Below are 18,571 nucleotides of genomic sequence, written 5' to 3' on the forward strand. Positions count from 1 at the left end.
TTTTTAAATATTTCTAAGTTAGTATTTACAAATGTAAAGAAAATATAATGCCTGTGCACAACAAATGAAAAGATGAAACCTTACTAATAACAAAATACATAAGAGATGTCTGATTAACGTGATCTTTTTTGCTAGTCAGTAACGGAAAGGCCAGTAATGTCATATCAAAGGCACAGTATTACGTTTGGATTTAAAAGTAATATTTATGAAAAGCTAATATATAATGGAGGTATAATGACTGCCCTCTTAAAGTCATGCTCCAGCATCTATTGGGATGAAAGCTTCAACCTACACTCATATTTAGTGCACTACATGCTGTTTGATCCATCTTGAAGATCCGGAGAACGAAGTCAGAACAAATCATATCGGGAATATTGGTCTCCCTGAAGACGATGGAGTAAAAACCCTACATAAATCTACATAAGTGAATCAGACATCAGCGCAAAGCTACAACTGGGAAATGATGGCAGGAATTTATTTTCCTGTTTAATTATTTATTGAATGTTCAATTTATCTTCCCGGCTTCGAAGTTTTCAATTTATATTCTTTCATCTAGTCCCCCTGGAATTCACTGGTTTTCTACCACGGGTACAGTGGAATGCTTAGCAACTGCACCAGTAGGAGCAGCAACTGCACTGTGGCTACGAGAGCCTTATTTGCTGTTGGTCAACATTAGATTCTCTCACGCTGCAGCAGATCCTTCTGGAGGCTAAAGACACTTTCACTGTGGTTACAATACTATAAAACTACAGCTGGTCAGGGTGTAAGAGGTGTTTAAGAATGAATGGCTGTACAGTATATTGGTTCGCCCCTTAGACTACCCATAGTGTTGGTGACAATCAATATACCCTATGATCTACGTGAGGCTTACAGCATGCAGCCAGGGAAATAAGAGATCTCCTAATAATCTCTGACTCTCCTTCAGATGGCAGGCGCGAACAAGGGGTATTTGCCAGATAATACTAACCTGGAGACGCCGCAGCCAGCAAGTAGGGAGCAATGACAAATTATAGCAGGCATAATTTGATACATAATTAATAAGCATTAACACATATAGGGACTTTTATGAGTCACCTACAGGAATGGCTGCTTCACAGCTGTTACGCAGCCAGTGGATACCACAGACAAAGCAGTAAACTAGAAGTACTAGTATGAGCCAGATTGCCAATCAATGGGAGTCAATGCATGCTATATTGCGCTCTTCACTGCAATGCTGTGAAAAAGCTAAGATAACTGGTAAAGCACGCAAAGGTTATCACAGAATGTCAAAATGTGTTTAAATTGTTTTGTATTGCAGCAATTTATTTACGGCTTACTAAACCTGATGATGCATTTAAGCACTTTCCAGTCTGAGAGCACACTACTCCATGGAGCACAGAGTTAATCTGTAATGTTAGCTGTAAGAGTTACAGGAAGTTATGCAGCATTAGCAAGGTGTAACATACACCCCTATAGCGCCTGAAGTGTGGGGTGGGGGGATAGTCTCCCACATCTGAAGGGGGAGGGGCTCTGCTTGCCAGTACTGTGTCTGTGTCTCTAACTGAACTACTGCGTGCAGCATGCTGACTTCTTGCTGAAACAGGCCTGTAAAGAAACCAAATTACTTTTTGGCTTCTCTTCCAGGAAGAGCCAGGGCTAGAAAAATCATAAAAATTTTACTAGACCTGCAGGTCGAGTAACTTAAATAATCTGTTCTACCTAACTGTAATGTACTTGACCAGTAAACGGGTCTCAAATTGTGTGATCCTCAGCAAATAGTTTACAAAGTCGCCTTTTTATTAATTCTCACATATGATTGCACCTTCAAATATGTGAGCTCAGCATTACTACAGTACAAAAAACCTCTTTTGTTTGATCAAGTAGACTAAAGTTTGCTGCATGCATCACACAAATCTAGTCCACATACTCATGCGGTCTATCCCACATAACTTAGGACTTCGTTTAGTTTATTAACAACATTGCCGTCAGGGCAGGAGTGCTTCTCAGTTTGTTTAAAGACTCAATTTTAATAAATATATTACTAAACCATGATGTGGTAACATATTGTCATCTACACACAGTAACTTGCCAAGAAATGACCAAAAACCTCTCCACTAACTTGCAGCTTTCCTGATAAAACTATATAGTTTATTAACAATTTGTGAAAATTGGGTTTCAGAAAACATATCCTTTGCACATCAACATGTAAAGTATTCTAATTTGTCTTCATCCTATTAAAATATGTTTTCTTCACACCGAAATATAAAAGAAGGGCTTTCACAACAACTGAAATATATTTTGAAATGTTTGCACAGTTGACCTAGTCATTTAAATGTTGTGTGTTAGGAAAACCCTGACACCCTATATTCTTTTATTTTACACGCTAAGCAGCAGGTCACACAGTTCACCTTACAAAGTCCTGTAACTCTGCAGTCAGAAGGAAAATTACTTGTAAGAAAAACTGACTTTTGACCTTTATCTGTGAACACAGAGCAGATGTGACACAAGAACAGGATTTAAAGGCATCTTTTATTGCCCCTCTACTTTTCAACTGAACACAACACCTGTTCAGTGTCAACTTGCCAGAAGGGAGAGTAAGTAGTAAAAATAGCTGGACCTGATCAAATAAGACTCACCAATGCGAGTGGTCGAGTGGATTTTTCTAGCCCTGGGAGCCTGCAAGGCCCCTTCAGAGAATGGGTGGGAGCACCCTCAGTGACAGCTGCATCTGCAGAGAACTGCTAATCTGAGGCAGGTGGCTAACATAGGCCCTGCTGTGCCGGGGGTGGTTGAAGCATTTTACGCCTGATGTCCTGGGGCCACCCCTACTATGGATCCTGCTCAGCTCGGCCAAGTACCCCTTCTGCACTTGACTCTCAGTGGTAGCTGTGGTTGAGCAGTCAAGGATCTCTCGGGCGGTGAGGGGAGGAGGTCTACAACTCATAACTCAAAATGCATACAGTACGAACAATAAATCAATGTGCTGCCAAATATTTACCTTTATAATAAAAAGTAGCATTTTATTTCTAACTCTACACATGCAAAGTGATGCGACATTCAAATGCAACAACACAAACCCCCTTGAGATGGGGGGAGGGGTCTGGTAGTTGTCAAATGGATCCCTGTCCCACCCTCTTTCGTGTAACATGTTCAGTGTTATTCCCCATTCACTTGTGGACGCATCAGGGAATGCAAGCTATTAGGCCCTACTCAAGAGTTCCCTTTGAAACTTCAGGATTTTAGTTAAAAGTGTCCATGGTGCCACAGCACCTTCACCAGCCAATCCCCCAGGGCCCAAATGCCCAGTTCAAGTCTTATCAATCCTGCACCACAGAAGCATTTGTCTTTGCAGCAGGTGCCTTAGGCGTGGCCCTTGTGTGATCAGATCCAGCTCAGAGAAGGTGGGCTGCTTGTGGTACATGCCACTGCATCAGGCGGGAGCAGGCTCATTCTCTGGAGTGGGGTGGCCACTCTCCACAGTGCTCATAGCAGCTTCCATGTCACAGTGATGTTGTAAGTCAGGTTCTCCCCGCCGGGAGGAATTCAGTCCTTCGGCTACCGACTGGAGTCCCTAGAGGGCACCTAGCCCTCCTCGTCATCCTCCTGGGCCGCGACGGTCAGTCAGGGGAGATCCTTCTGTGTGGTTAGAACCACTGATTATAGCCTCACTCCAGTCTCAGGCGATGACCCAAAGTCTTTGATGATTTCAGTCTTTCCTGGCACACAAGGTTGCCTCGATACCTTCCGGACACCTCACGTGCAATCGCCCCTCCTGGCATACAGGGTCGCTGGTGAGGCATTCATAAGTCCTGCCATGCTGATCACACAACTTCTTCAGCGGTGGCCCCCTCCATCATACAGGGATCCTGCAATGAGACCAGGTGGCCTCTGGTGCCCACACACAGCACTTGATACTTGGCTCAGTCAATGACAGCCCTCTAATAACAGTCTTGCACATGGGCTATGGCCCGATCGGTGCATAGTCGAGTCCTCAGACCTCGCACAGGGAGTTCTCGCTGTAGGGTTCCCCACTGGACCTGGCTCCCTCCTACTCCTCTTCCACACAGCACACACTGGTCGTGGTAAGCTGGCACACGCTGGCGCTCTAGGCTCCATGGAGGGTGGTCTTGGTTTCCCTTGGTGATGTCCTCTCACCCAGCAGAGAGACTAGCAGGCCTTGGCCCCCAGTCTTGGTCACAAGCAGAATTCTTGCTGAGCTTTCCCTTCTCACACAGTCAGTCTGGCTGCTTGGCAGATGACAAATTTTTGGGGACTGAACCTCCCCTTATTATAGTCCTTTTCCAGACACCAAATGTGATTTAGGGTCTGGGTCTTTGAAATTTTAGGTTTGGGTTCTGCTTTATTTGAAGTGCGGCTTCTCCTATTTTATCATCCTTCATGAAAGATGCTTTTTCACCGCCGGCGGGGCTCTGAAGATGACGATCCACAGCACAATTAATTGCAGTGACCAGATTTCACAACTGTACATCAGCCATAATGAAATGTGCGTTCAAAAGGTTAATCCCAGACCTGTAGGCCTCCTCTTTACGATTCCCTTATCAGCCCCATTCCCTTTCCTGAGATGTGTCTAAGCCCCTTCATTTATGATCTATCACTGAATCAAAGAGCAGTCCTTTGAACTGTAAAGGGAGGCTCTCCCTTTTCCCTCCAGTGTGTCCTTAGCTGACAGGAATGAGCAATACACAAACCCAAGGCACCCTCACTCAGTGTGCATTCACAGCCCACTTTGGGTCCAGCACTGCTACCTCTATGCATTGTACCCTTACATGTCATCATGCATTTTGTACACATGCTCAATCTGTGTGTCCTGTGCAGCACGGAAGCTTCTCCATCTCTAACCAGGGTGTGTCTATTCACAAACACACACACTGCTATCATTCACACTCGCTATGTGCGCTGTACAACACTTCTCTCTTCATGTATTGTACTTCACGCAAGCACATATATACCCAGCACACGCACCGCACAGCACTACATCTCTCATGTAATGTATTCCTCTCAGGCACACATCCACAAAGCATATGTACTAACCACACATGCACTACACAGTACTGCTCCATTCTTGCACTGTATCCTTCCCAGGCACACATACAACCAACGCAGAGACACTACTCATGCGCTGAGCAGCACTCCACCAATTACCTGATGTAGGCCAAGGGTGTGTTAAGCACGCAGCAGTGGAACTTTTAAAAAGCTGAGTGAGCCTGTAGGCCTCACCCAGTGACACCGGGTAAAAAGGTCCTGTTCACTGCACGATATGCTGCTACTGCCGCTCTCGTGCTGCTTAACTCCTAGTGAAGGAGGTAGCCTTCCACTACTATGAACATAGAGCTTTCGGCCACCCTTCCGGTCTGACAAGACTGCAATCCTTGCAACAGGCCTATGTCAAAGCGCACACGCATGATTCGTGTTCACCTATGACAAAAAATCAGCAATAGGGATCCAGACAACAGTTCAGTTGGGCACTCAGGGCAGGGGACTTTTCCGTCCCAACAGTCTGCGAACTATGCGAGATTCAGGGATCTCTCATCATATTCTTAGGTGGGGGGCAGGAGAGGGGGCACTGATTATTGGAGATGGTGTACTGAATACCTGCATGGAATTTATCTCTAGGGAAGTTAATTTGTGCTATTAATGTAAATGCTTTAGTTATGTATCCATTCGCGTTTCTAATTGTATCTGTGTGATTTAAACAGAATGGAGGGAACGCGTAGTAGCATATATGCCAATAGACCCGACTGACGAGGGAGATTCCCGATAAATGGCTTAATTTTGATCCCGCCTGAAAATGCCTCTGCTTTAATAGCGGTCAATGGGGAAAATAGATTCGCTAAATACGCTTTCATGCATCTCTTATTTTCCTCTACTAAAACGTTGCCATGCATGTATTAGAATAGTACGTTTTATAGCGCTTGCTGTCACAATCTTAAGTATTCAAAGCTGTTTAAATAAAATATGTGGTATTTCCCAACTAATGGTAGTCGGCCTTTTCCGTAGTAGGCTCTCCATCAAACGATTAGATCGATTGACCTTCTCAACAAAGCTTTCTCCCTCTTATGAACAATTATCGTCCCGCTCCAAGAAAGTAGTCAACTAGCCGTTCAAAGTCGGAGAGATGGCGCCATCATGTGGCTTTCAGAAAGAATTGCGGGGACTTCATTTTGAAAAACATACTTTGCTATTAATCACCATTATGGACAGAACTCGACGGGAGGAAGGATTTTTTTTCATCGCACATTCGTAGTGCTGCATTTTTCTTGGGAAACGTTGACGCTGAGCATCTAAGCAGATTTAGGTGCACCCGGCGTTCAATGATGAGCAGAGCTGAAAATGGACAAGATAGTCCTTAACCACACAGATTGCCACTACGCCAGTATATTACCAGTATAACCAACATTTTTTAAATCGAGTGGTAAAAATTAGGTAATCAGTCAAAGCTTGTATTTTTCCACTTTTCAATAAACATTCAAAGCAGAAAATACAAGAAGAAATTACTTAAAAATATTCTGCACCTGTTAACTTGGTTCGTGGCTGATAATTACAGTAAACCCCAAAGGACAGTCAGAAGGGGTGCAGCTATGTGGAACTAGAGTTATGATGAGTGAGTATGTTCCTCTGACTAATTGCTCACAATCGGAATGCATATTAAAGTAGCCGAGAGACTTAAAGCACCTACTTAAGAGATCTGTGCATCAATAAGTTTTACGTATTAAGTCAACGCAGGCGGTTAATTTACTTGCAAGAAAGATAGGTATGTATTCTCTGGTCACAATCATAAATCTGTCTGCTGCACAGCAGTGCTTGTGACATGGTGGTGACAGAGATGTGCATTATATTCAATTATGTAATAAGTTTGTTGCGGGAAATCCTTGTATCACGCAGAGGTTACAAGTAAGGATCATGGGAAAATTGTTTGATGTGTGTTCCAGCTGCATGCAACCTGCAAAGCATGTGCTGAATTCGAACACGCTTAAAGTCGATGTTTTTTAAAAATCTAAGATTGATAAAGGGGTTTCAGTTGGGTAGTAATAATCCTATAATATTTATTAGAACATTGGAATGCTGGGGGCTCCATTGAAAACAATGGAGTGCTGCGGGCTTTTACTGGCCAGTAAAAGCCCGCAGCGCCAACATTCCAATGTTCGCTTTGTTCACAGCAACAGCTGTGAACAAAGCCTCACGGAGCCCGAGGGGAATTTAATCCCCTCGGGCTCCGTGAACATTTTTTTTTTTAATAGAACATTCTGCCCTGAGTGGCAGAATGTTCTAATAGCCTTAGAACCCGCCGTAGCGGGCTCTACCGGCTATTAAAGTCCCTCTCCCTTGTTAAATGCCTCGCCTTCGGCTCGGGCATTTAACGCGGGGAGCGGGCCTTTAATAGCCGGTAGAGCCCGCTACGGCGGGTTCTAAGGCTATAGTAGCAACAGAAACATTTAGTGTGGATTGTGTGCTGAATAATTTGGTAGGATTCATATAATTACGGAAGCACACACACATGCAGAGACACCCAACATTCCCACAGAGACACGCAGGCCTCATGGATCTGATGAAAAACACCTCCAGACTTTAGTTTCTCCTGACGGCTTGTGGAGTGAGTGTCTGTTTCCCCAGGATGGGAGGGTGAGGCTGGTGGCGAGGTGTGAGCATTGAGTTCTGCTCTGACCTTCAACACCTTCTGCCAGCATGACACAAAGCTGACAATATAGCCATAGAACCCGCCGTAGCGGGCTCTACCGGCTATTAAAGGCCCGCTCCCGAGTTAAATGCCCGAGCCGAAGGCGAGGGCATTTAACAAGGGAAAGGGCCTTTAATAGCCGGTAGAGCCCGCTACGGCGGGTTCTAAGGCTATTAGAACATTCTGCCACTCAGGGCAGAATGTTCTCTTAAAAAAAACAAATTGCTCACGGAGCCCGAGGGGATTAGAATCCCCTCGGGCTCTGTGAGGCTTTGTTCACAGCTGCTGCTGTGAACAAAGCCCATTGGAATGTTGCCGCTGCGGGCTATTACCGGCCAGTAAAAGCCCGCAGCACTCCATTGTTTTCAATGGAGCTGCCAACTTCCAATGTTCTAATAGAAATTCCAGTACTGGGTGCTAGCACACCCGGCTCGCTTCTGATCGTTTACCACGTCGGCATGGGCTAGCTTGCAACAAGGGGGCTTAAGTTCATATACTCAATGCGCCATGCCATCAACAGCCCTGGCACTCACCGGATCTTCCTGGTTGCTTCGACATCGGCAGCGAGACCTCCGTGAGCGGCAGGACGTACACCTCGGGCCCGTTCTGGGCGGCCGGCGAACCCTGGGCCGAGAATTCAGCCGGGAACTCCTCGCCTTCGGCATTGTCAAACTCCTGCGAGAGGAAAAACCGCAGGAGACTCGGTTAGGGCACTGGCGGCTGCATGCAGAAGCAAAAAGTAAAGTTCACTGCGGAAGTTTTGTCTTTTTCTGTTTTTTCTCTTTTTGTTTAACGTATATCGAGCTTTGTAAATAGTGAATTCTTCATTCATTCATTCGGTCGCCAAAGTCAGAGTGTATTGTTCGCCCCCCACCACTAACCACCAATACACTAGCCCTGCAGTGGCATCATTTGTGTAGTCTGAGACATGCAAACATGTGCCCTTGTTTTGTCAACAAGCTGGGCGAGTTAAGGCATGCACATATGTGAGCCAAAGCAGTACTTTAGCGCATTACAACAGGTAAGTGTGTTTTTAAAGACTTTATTGGACGAGCATCGAGGGTGCGCGCAGCTCCCGTATTTCTCAGAGTCTCTTTCAACTCCACAGTTCCTTTCTCTGCCTGTTTCTTTGCTGTTTCTTCTCCTCGATCTCTGTCATCCGCTCTTCTCCCCATTCTTCCCTACCCCTCCTCTCCCCTGTTCCCCAACACCTACCGACTCCTACCATCTCCCCCAACTCCCCCTTTTGCCCCTACTCACTCCTCCCCGCTCATGGTCACCAGTACACCTGTGCGTCTTCTGTTTCATCAACTTCCATCCCCAATTCCCTCCTTGGACTACTTTTTCTCTTCTCCTCATCTCAGTCATTTCCTTACTACGACATCTGTCTCAGCCTTTTAACTATTTCTCTGGCACGGATCAGGCCTCAAGGACATCAGACAGCTTAATAGGAACAAGCATTGGCAAAGCCAATAGATCTGGTTTTTGCAAGAGCAATTATCTGTGCCAGAGTGGCTGCTGTTCAGCATTACTAAAAGATAGTGTAATAGACTGGAATGGCAAAGAGTGGAGTGGCATAGAGTGCCACAGAATGGAGCTGCGTTGAGTGGTGTACAGTAGAGCGGCGTACAGTGGAGTGGTGTACAGTGGACAGATGTAGAGTGCATTTACATAGTGTTCAAAACATAGTGTAGAGTGCGGCAGCGTAGAAGTCCGCAGCATACAATCCAATGCTGTAGAATGCAGTGGCGAGGATTAGAGTAAAGGGGTGCAGAGTAGAGTAACAGTAGAGTGCAGTGGCATAGAGTGGTACAAGTAGAGTGGTGCAAAATAGAGAATAGTGGTGCAGTGGTGTAGAGTGCAGTGATGTAGAGTGGCATAGAATGCATTGCATTGAGTGCATTAGTGCAGTGTTCCAGAGTGGCGTAGAGTGGAGTTGTACAGGGTAAAGTGGAGTGGCCTAGACTGAAGAGGTGTAGAGTGCAGTGGCAAATAGTGCAGTGGTTTAGAGTAGAGTGGTGTAGAGTGCATTCGTAGAGAGTAGAGTGGAGTAGAGTAGAATAGAGACACATAGAGTGGAGAGGTGCAGAGTGTAGTGGAGCAGAGGGAAGAGGAGAGGTGTGCAGTAGAGGGGTGCACAGTAGAGTGTAGTGGTGTAAAGTGGAGTACTCATGGTGTGGTAGCACACTGTCATTATAGACATCACATTTTCAATTAAAATGACCATTACACTTGCACAGACATAGGGTTTTACTAATAAAACTACATGTTTACAAATACTTGTATATGGAAGGGGACAGCCTGGCATAAAAAGTGATTCCTCAAAAGGAATGGAAAACAGTGCATGTTAATGTAAAGAGGCATGAGGGCATGAACAGAGACACGCATCAACCTTGAAGAAAAAAGCAGAATGTGACATTGTGCAGACTGTGATACTGAACCAGCAGCAGCACACATGCCTGAAAGCACATTTATCTAGCAGCATGCTTACAAAGCAGAAGGTACTTAAGGGGATTTTAGGTCTGGTGTTCGAGACAGCTCGCCAGAATACAGTTTCTCATAAAATCATACATATTATGGACAATCCAGTGCAGGCTAACAAGCTAACCAGATTATATCATAAGAAATACCATAAACGGACCTGCAGAACTGTTCAAAGCTATCAGCATACGGAAAATCATAAATCTGAGCATGTCTCTCACCCTTCATTATCCACCACACTGCTATGCGCTATGTCCCATAACACGATAACCACACCTGAGTAGATCATGCACAGTATGGAAACATTTCCCACATAATATCAAAACAAACACATCATTCTTCCAACCACACACCCTATAAAGTGCAGTGTGCTAACCATGTAGGCATGAACTTCCTCGCCCCACAGAGGAAATTAGTGCTATTTATGTTGCAGTACAATACAATACATAACAAAAGAGGTGCTTTATCACATGGGGCAGCGGGTCAGTCCAAATGACACAATGGCTCTCTTCACTTTGAGTGACTGCACAAAGCATGTTCACTTTGTTCATATCAGCCTAAAATAGTTTATTTCTCTTCTGTTGCAAACCTGGTTCAAAGCGTGCCTTTTTATTTAAGTTATTGCTTTATATTAACCTTGTATACTGGCTATTTATTTTGCCTACACTCCTTTCTAAACTGTAAGTTATGAAGTATTTATGGGACATTACAATATAGCTGCCTATGATTTGAGTGCTTGATCAGCTGATAATGTATTCTTGTTTTCTTCACATATAATCATAATATGCACTGTACATCTGAAATGACTGGTGTTTAAAAACATTATTGATTAAAAAAAAGCTGCATTAGTGATTTTTTTTAATTTAAAAATATTATTGCACGCATAAGGTGGCCACACTTAGGTGACTGCATATTCTCTTTTTTTCATTTTTATGGCATATGCTGGCTTTGTCATTGCTTGTTTTGTTATGGTCATTACAAAACTTTATTGTTGGGAACTCCATCTAAAAAAAAGGCTAAGAAGCAATAATATTTTAGGACTCAGTGTACACTGAAATAGTAGTTCCTGGCACGTGAGGGAACTGCTTTGTGTGTTCATGTGCTCCTTGTGAAAGGACAGAATGCTGCCAATCACAGTGAAGTTATCCAATGGCTGTCTGCAGCAGTGGGCAGAAGGAAAATGTGATTGACACAATGAAAGACCAATGGAGTAAGAGGTATGGTTGAAAGTCCTCACCCGTAAGCATATTATAAGTACAAGTGCAATAAAGTTAAAAAGTCTTGGCTAATATCATACTTAAAAAAAAGAAATAAACAGTGTGCCAAAGCCAAACCTATAGGCTTTGCCAATGCTCCTTTCACTGTGTGCTTACCCATATGGTGCGTACTTGCCTGCTGGCTTCCCTAACAGGTAAAGTCATGGAGCTATGCTTACATGGTGGCGCGCTAAGCCACCTATGCAGGTACCTGACTGCATGCCTAAAGGGATCATCCACTAAATATCACATGTGAAAACCCCAGCTGACATCACCAAAGCAACATTATACAGTAGGATGCCTATAGAATGCCTATTGGGGATCGTCATAGATGCAGGACTAGCCAAAGAGAACAGTGTTTTTCCTCTACACTGGATGGCCCTGTCAACAAACACTTGTTACAGTTGGGCAACAAGAGGACGATTAACTGCCCACGGACTTTGCCTGTGGCATGCCTGACTGGCAGCATGCTTACCTCATAGCATGCTACCTGTTCGTGGGATTTCTTGGCGGCCTAGTTCTCCAGTGACATGTTCACCTAACATTATTCTTGGTTTGTGGGGAACTAACCAGACTGCTCACTTGCAGAAGTCTTCGAATACCTGTTGCCATGTTTGCCAAAAGGTGTATTTACCAGGACTGCTGAACCAGCTGCCTGCTTACTAGAGGACTGCATACCTCTCAAGGAGGACTGAGCAAGTACCCATCGTGGCAGTTCCCAGTGGGCTGTTTTTTTAGTTGGAGGGGATAAAACATCCAGCCCTGAAGTCATCTCTGTGGTAATTTGCACTGTTTGAACTAAATAGTCTTCTGGGGAGAAATTCCCCTCCCAAACCAACTAGCAGGGTTGGCTTTAGTACTGGTGGAGCCCAGTGCAACAATCTTTCTTGGGGTACCCCCCACTTATGATCGCAAAAATCCCCTCATCTTTCCATAGCCCCTCTCTCACATTTAATTTGTATTAAAGCTCATTCTAAAGGCTGGCTTTACTAATCCACTCAGCTATCCACATAAAATACAGATCTGTTCTTTGCAGCAGGCATATTAACCCTCTGCAGTACTTTATGGCGAGTCAAAATGGCCAGTGAAAAAAAGTCCGATCTCTCTCTCTGTCAGGAACATTAATCACAAGAGTTATCTTGACATTTTTATTGTTGCCTGACAGCTGAACGCACATGGAACTCTGCTGCAGGTGCTTTTAAATTGTAAATCATTGCTAAACACAGCACCGCCCTGAGGTCAGCGCCCCCCCTCCTGGTCAGCGCCCAATGCGGCTGCACCAGTCGAACCCCCCTTAAAGCTGGCCCTGCCAATTAAAGAAGGTCTGGCTCGCTTGCTATGGTCACTTCCACATTGCTGTGCGCAAACAGGCTGAACATTTTGCCAGGGCTGGTTCTGGTAGTCAGTCGGCTCCTTCACCTGGAAAACTGCTTAGCAGAAAAACTTCTTACCTGGTAGTATGCTTACCAACGAAGCCCTTACCTGGAAGCCTGCCCTTCACAACGATTGCTTAACAGAAGGCTTGCTTACCTAGCCAGGTGGCCCTCTGAAACGTTGCCTGCAATAAAATTAGCTTACTTGTCAGGCCTATTTATTAGAAAGCTTTCTTACCAGAATGTGTGCGCCTATCGTGCTTTTCAGAAGGCTGGCTTTGCCGAAGCTTTGCTTATCAGAAGGACCAATTATCCAAAGGCTTGCTTAGCAACTTGCAAAAGGACTTCAGCACCAGAAGGCTTACTTACCTGGCAGCACACTCACCTGGAGGCACATTTACATGAGCCTGCGCTTACCCCAGAGATGCTTACCAGGCACTTATAAAATGGCGGACAAGAGACGCAAGCGAACAGTGGCAACATAGTTACCTGACTTACCTAGTGGATTAGTTAGGCGGCACGCTTACCTACCGGAATGAATGGCTGCTGGCGCCTTCTGGAGAAGGCCCGAGTGCCAAAGGCTGCACTAGCGATCAGATAGGACAGCGTTAGCATGGCCTTGGTGTTCCTGCTGCTCGGCAAGACGAACCGCCAGAACTGCGCAGCACCATGCCTGACCTCTCCTAGACCCCACCCCTACTGCCCGATGGAGACGGCTTGCAGTCCGCACCCACTACAACTCGCCCACCGCCATCCTCAGCATCGTCTGTGCGTCAACGCGTCCAGGCCGTCCCTGCGCGCCCGCAGCACAACCCCGGACACAAAGGATGATTGAAGCCCACTCCGGGCGCGGCTGATTGTAGTCAAGCACAGAGGGCCCACGAGGGAAAAGCAGAACACGAGAAACACCACAACTTGAGAAATAAAGAAATGCACAAACCGCACGAGCTCGAGTAACACGAGGAAGGAACAGAAACACGTGGGAACGAGTGACAAGGTGAACACGAGGACGCTAGTAACACAGAGGACAGGAGAAACGCACACAAAGGAAACTTTAAGCAGAAACACAACTTTAAATACATGAAATTCACCTGGACACAGTACTGGGGGATCAGAGGTAAAGGGTAAAGCAGCATGAGAAACAGGAAACGCACCATGAGAACGAGAGGAACATACTCAGTGGGGATGGGTGAAAAACAGTACGTGATAAATCCAAAAAAACATAGAACCAAAGGAACTCGGTCATGGAAACACATGAAGCACGAGAAACAATAGGCGGAACACGACCACACAAACATATAACATATGAGAAACACGAAGAGGGTTCACAAAATGAGGAACACGGGAAGAGGGAACATGAGAAACATGCGTACCACAATGAACTAGAGTGAGGAACACATCCATGATGAACATGTGATGATGTGACATACAAGTAGAATATACGCAACACGAGCAAAACAGGAATGTGTGAAACAGGCGGTACGCAGAGAATGAGAAACAAAAAAGAGCACATGGAACCTTGGGTTGGGAGGAACATGGAACAATGAACACAAAGAGCACACACATGGAGAACGCCGAAGTACTGGAATACAGGCTACTGGAGCACCAGTAACAAGAGGAGTATTAGGAAAGTATAGAATCAGGGGAACAAAAACACGGTGATATATGCGGAGCACAACTAAACACAGGAACACAAGCAGTGGGAACACCCGGAACTTGAGATACGAAGAGCACCAACAACTAGGACAACACAGGCCTTAAGGAAAACCGAACTTTAGGACCAAACGTGGCACAAGCACCGAGAGGAACACATGCTTGAGCACCCATGATATGAGAAACACAAGGAGAACAAGGGTAGGGGGGACCATACATGGAACGCAAGGGCAGAAAGAAACCAGGGGAACATTGGAATATGAGAAATATGTGGAGGATCATTCCATGGGGAAACAGGCATCAGAAAGAGCAAACATGAGAGACACGGCACCTGAGAAACGCAAAAACAGGAAATGTGACCAAGGCAAAGACATCAGACACAGATAACAAAAAGAACATACAGAACTGAGGTGGTACGTGGAAATGGAGGGACAAGTGAAACACGGAGTATCTGCATCAAGAACACAAGAATCATGGTAAAATGAGAACACAGTAAAAACAAGAACGACAGTAACCCAAAGTCCATAAGGTTAGAGCATAGGGGAATAAAGGGAACACAATTGATAGGAAAACACAACTCTTCGCACTTTGGTTCTCCCTCATTTTGAGGTCTTGCTTACAAACAACCTTTGCTGTCTATTGTCAAAAGATCTGTTGTCTACAATCCAATACACAGAATAGGCTTATTTTCGGTTCCTTGCTCATGATTTGGAAGGCTTTCTTGATCAAGTTACTTATTTCTTATTCAATAGCTTTCATCACTATTCTTGTGTAAGACTAGCCAACAGAGATTTTTTTTCTTCACATCACTTTTGACTGGATTAGTTGTATCTTTCAACTGCTGATGTGACTCATTTTATTTTTCTTTCAGCGCTCCATGGCAGCGCATCACTTGCCGTGCTCTCTTCCTTGGCTTCTCCTGCCTGCCATATTAGGTCGAATCCTAACAGACAGCACCTCTGTCTGGTTTGCTAATCTCTTCTTGAGGACATTTGGAAAGCTTCCCTGGGTATGTTTTCCACCCGTTGCTTACCATTGGCTTTGTGGTTTGTAACTCACATTTGCTTGCATTTTGTTTTATGCTGTCAAGCTTGAGTTCATCCTTTCCCTTGCCCAGACTGTATTTATTGTATTCTTCCACCAGTATTGAATTTCTGTAAACAGGCCTTTAAATCTTGTTCTTATCTTGTCACATTTGTGGTGCAGTCAAAGACAGAGGCCAAATGTCAGTCTCTGTCTCCCAGAGCGCTCGCTGTTTACTTTTCTTTCTCTAACTTCAGAGTGAGAGGAATTATGTGACAGTCATGGCGGCTATTGAGGGTGTGCTGGTCCAAAGGCTGCATGGAACAAAATGTAAATGTCTGTAAATTAACTGTGCAGATATTTCAGAATATATCAGAATTGGGAAATCACAAATGAAGCATATTTTTTGGTAATTCTGAAGAGTAGCGGAAAGAAATATTTTAATATAATGAAAACAAATCCATACACTAGGTAATGACTTTTCCACACATCATTTGTGTGCTGTCTATTTTCATCAGTAAAACTGTATGTCTGTGCATGTGTTAGAGTCATTTCAATTGAAGACGTGTTGTCTGTGATGGCAGAACAGTACCACACCATGCATACTCCACTTTGCCTTCTCCACTGTACTCTGCACCACTCCACACCAATGCATTCTACTGTGCACCATGCCACACTATGCCATTCCATGCTATTCCACACAGCATCACTGCACTCTACTCTGCATCACTCTACTGCATGCCTCTCTACTCTGCACCACTCTGCTCTATGCCAATCCACTCTATCCCACACCACTCTACTATGCACTACTGCACTCTTCGCCACAGCACTCTTCACCTCTCCACTCTATGCCACTCTAGCCTGCAACACTGCACTCTATGCCAATGCATTCTATGCCAATCCAATCTACTCTGAAACTACTGCAGTGTATGCCACTCTACTCTACAACAATGTACTCTACTGCATTCTGCACCACAGCACTCTGCTCTGCTCTGTGCCACTATACTCTACTCTGCAACAGCCTGCACCACTGCACTCTATAAGCTATTGTATTCTACGCCTCTGCTCTACTCTGCACCATTCTACTCAATGCCACTGCACTCCATGCCAATGCACTCTACTATACACCGCTGCACTCTACGACATTCTGCTCTGCAACATTGCAATCGATGCCACTGAACTCTATGCCATGGCACTTTACTCTGCCCCACTTTTTTCTACGCCAATGACCTCTATGCCACTCTACTCAGCATCACTCCACTCTACGCCACTGCAGTCTACCCTGCACAACTCCACACCACTTCACTCAATGACACTGTACTCTGCAACACTGCACTGCCCACCACTGAACTCTATGCCACTACACTCTACTCTACTCCATTCTAATCCATGCCACTCTACTGCACTCTACCCCAGTGCACTGTATGCCACTACACTCTACATCACTCCACTCTATGCCATTGCACTCTACACCAATCCACTGTAATCTACTCTGCCCCACTGCAGTCTACAACACCGCAAACTACAACACTCTTTTCAATGCAACTGCACTGTACGCCACTCTGCACCATTCCACTCTGCGCCACTGCAAACTACCCTGCATCACTTCAATCCACTTCATTGTACACCACTCTGTTCTGCACTGCTGTACTCTACACCACTGCACTCTACACCACTTTAATCAAAACCAATGCACTCTATGCCAATCTACTCTGCACTTTACTGTGCAACACTCTACGCCACTGCACTCTACACCAATGCACTCTACAACACTTTACTCTGTAACACTGCACTCTTTGCCCCTGAACTCTACGCCACTTTACTCTGCACACTCTATTGCACTGCAATCTATGCCACTACATTCTACTCTAGCAACACCAGAAGATGATGGACTGAAAGCTGAACACTGTCAAACATTCACCTCCAGTCAGAGATCTGGGTTAAATCCATAATTGGTTTGCTCACCACGTCACCCCAGTTTGGACTCAGACATATGCAAATCAGCCTTGACCCTCCTCCCCATGAGAACAGTCCAGCCCGAACTGCCAGGCCAGGTCCTCCCTGGACCAGAAAACGAGTATCCTGGGACACTCTACCACACTACTCCACTCTATGCAACTCTAACCCTGCCACTCAATGCCAATTTATTCCACTCTATAGTATGACACACTAGCCCACTCTGCTCCACTACACTCTATGACACTCAACTCTATGCCACTCCACTCCATGCTGGGCAACACCCAATACGCCACTCCACTCTGTTCTACACCACTCTGTGACAGCTTATGCCACTCCACAGCACTCTACTCTACTGCAACATTCTACTCCACTCTATGCCACTCAACTTCACTCTATGCCCTTCCACTCTACAACATACTAGTCCCTCCAGAACACTCTACACAACTCCACTCTATGCCACTTCATGACACTCCATGCCACTCAATTCTACTCTACTCCACTCTGTGACTCTCTATGCCACTCCATAACACTTCACTCCCCTCCACATTTACACTGCACTCCACATCACTCTCCTTTACCCCAATGGGTGCTGAACAGCAGCCACTCTGGTGTACAACCTGGGTAAAATATATTGGCAAAGCCAATTACTCTTGCATAGGCAAGACCTATTGGCTTTGCCAATGCTTGTTATTATTATTATTATTTCTTTTTTTTAACAGTACCAGGGATGTGGAATTCCTATCGGGCGCCCGGGACATCTTGTTTGGGGTCAAGGGCAACAAGTTTTTAAGTTTACTTTGTCCTTGGGACAAGTAGGCCCAACCCCCTGCAGCACAAACCGTTTGGCTGCCTGATTACAAAGAGTGGAACTCTCTGCAGTTGAGGTAATGTGTTTCCAAAAGATAATGCTGTTCGAACTTGTATTTATGGTTCATTATTTGAAAGCCTTCATTATTAGGGTGAGTGCTGTAAATAAATGTTTTAAGGTCACACTTCACTACTGACGTTGGTTCCAGTACCCCAAAAAAAAACGTGTATATACATGTTTGAAAAGTTTAGGCTATGAGGCTAAGTATAATGCTCCCAGAATGCTCTCTGATTATATGCAAATGAAGTGTCATTTAGTAAAATGTGTTGATGCATGCTAGTAT

General features: G+C 45.0%; 1 protein-coding gene across 4 annotated transcripts in view; it reads right to left on the bottom strand.

Annotated features, from left to right (window-relative positions):
* The window catches only part of AATK (apoptosis associated tyrosine kinase), a 407,310-nt gene that overhangs the window by 105,035 nt on the left and 283,704 nt on the right, over positions 1-18,571 (bottom strand). For 3 of the 4 annotated variants that reach the window (XM_069199741.1, XM_069199742.1, XM_069199745.1), the window contains exon 3: positions 8,209-8,350. In XM_069199741.1, the coding sequence (XP_069055842.1) occupies positions 8,209-8,350 (142 nt within the window). Of the gene's footprint in view, positions 1-8,208; positions 8,351-13,316; positions 13,470-18,571 lie in introns of those variants that run through there. The other variant, XM_069199744.1, reaches the window with a different exon arrangement.

Source organism: Pleurodeles waltl, chromosome 7, assembly GCF_031143425.1.
Source record: "Pleurodeles waltl isolate 20211129_DDA chromosome 7, aPleWal1.hap1.20221129, whole genome shotgun sequence".
NCBI classification, from domain to species: Eukaryota; Metazoa; Chordata; class Amphibia; order Caudata; family Salamandridae; genus Pleurodeles; species Pleurodeles waltl.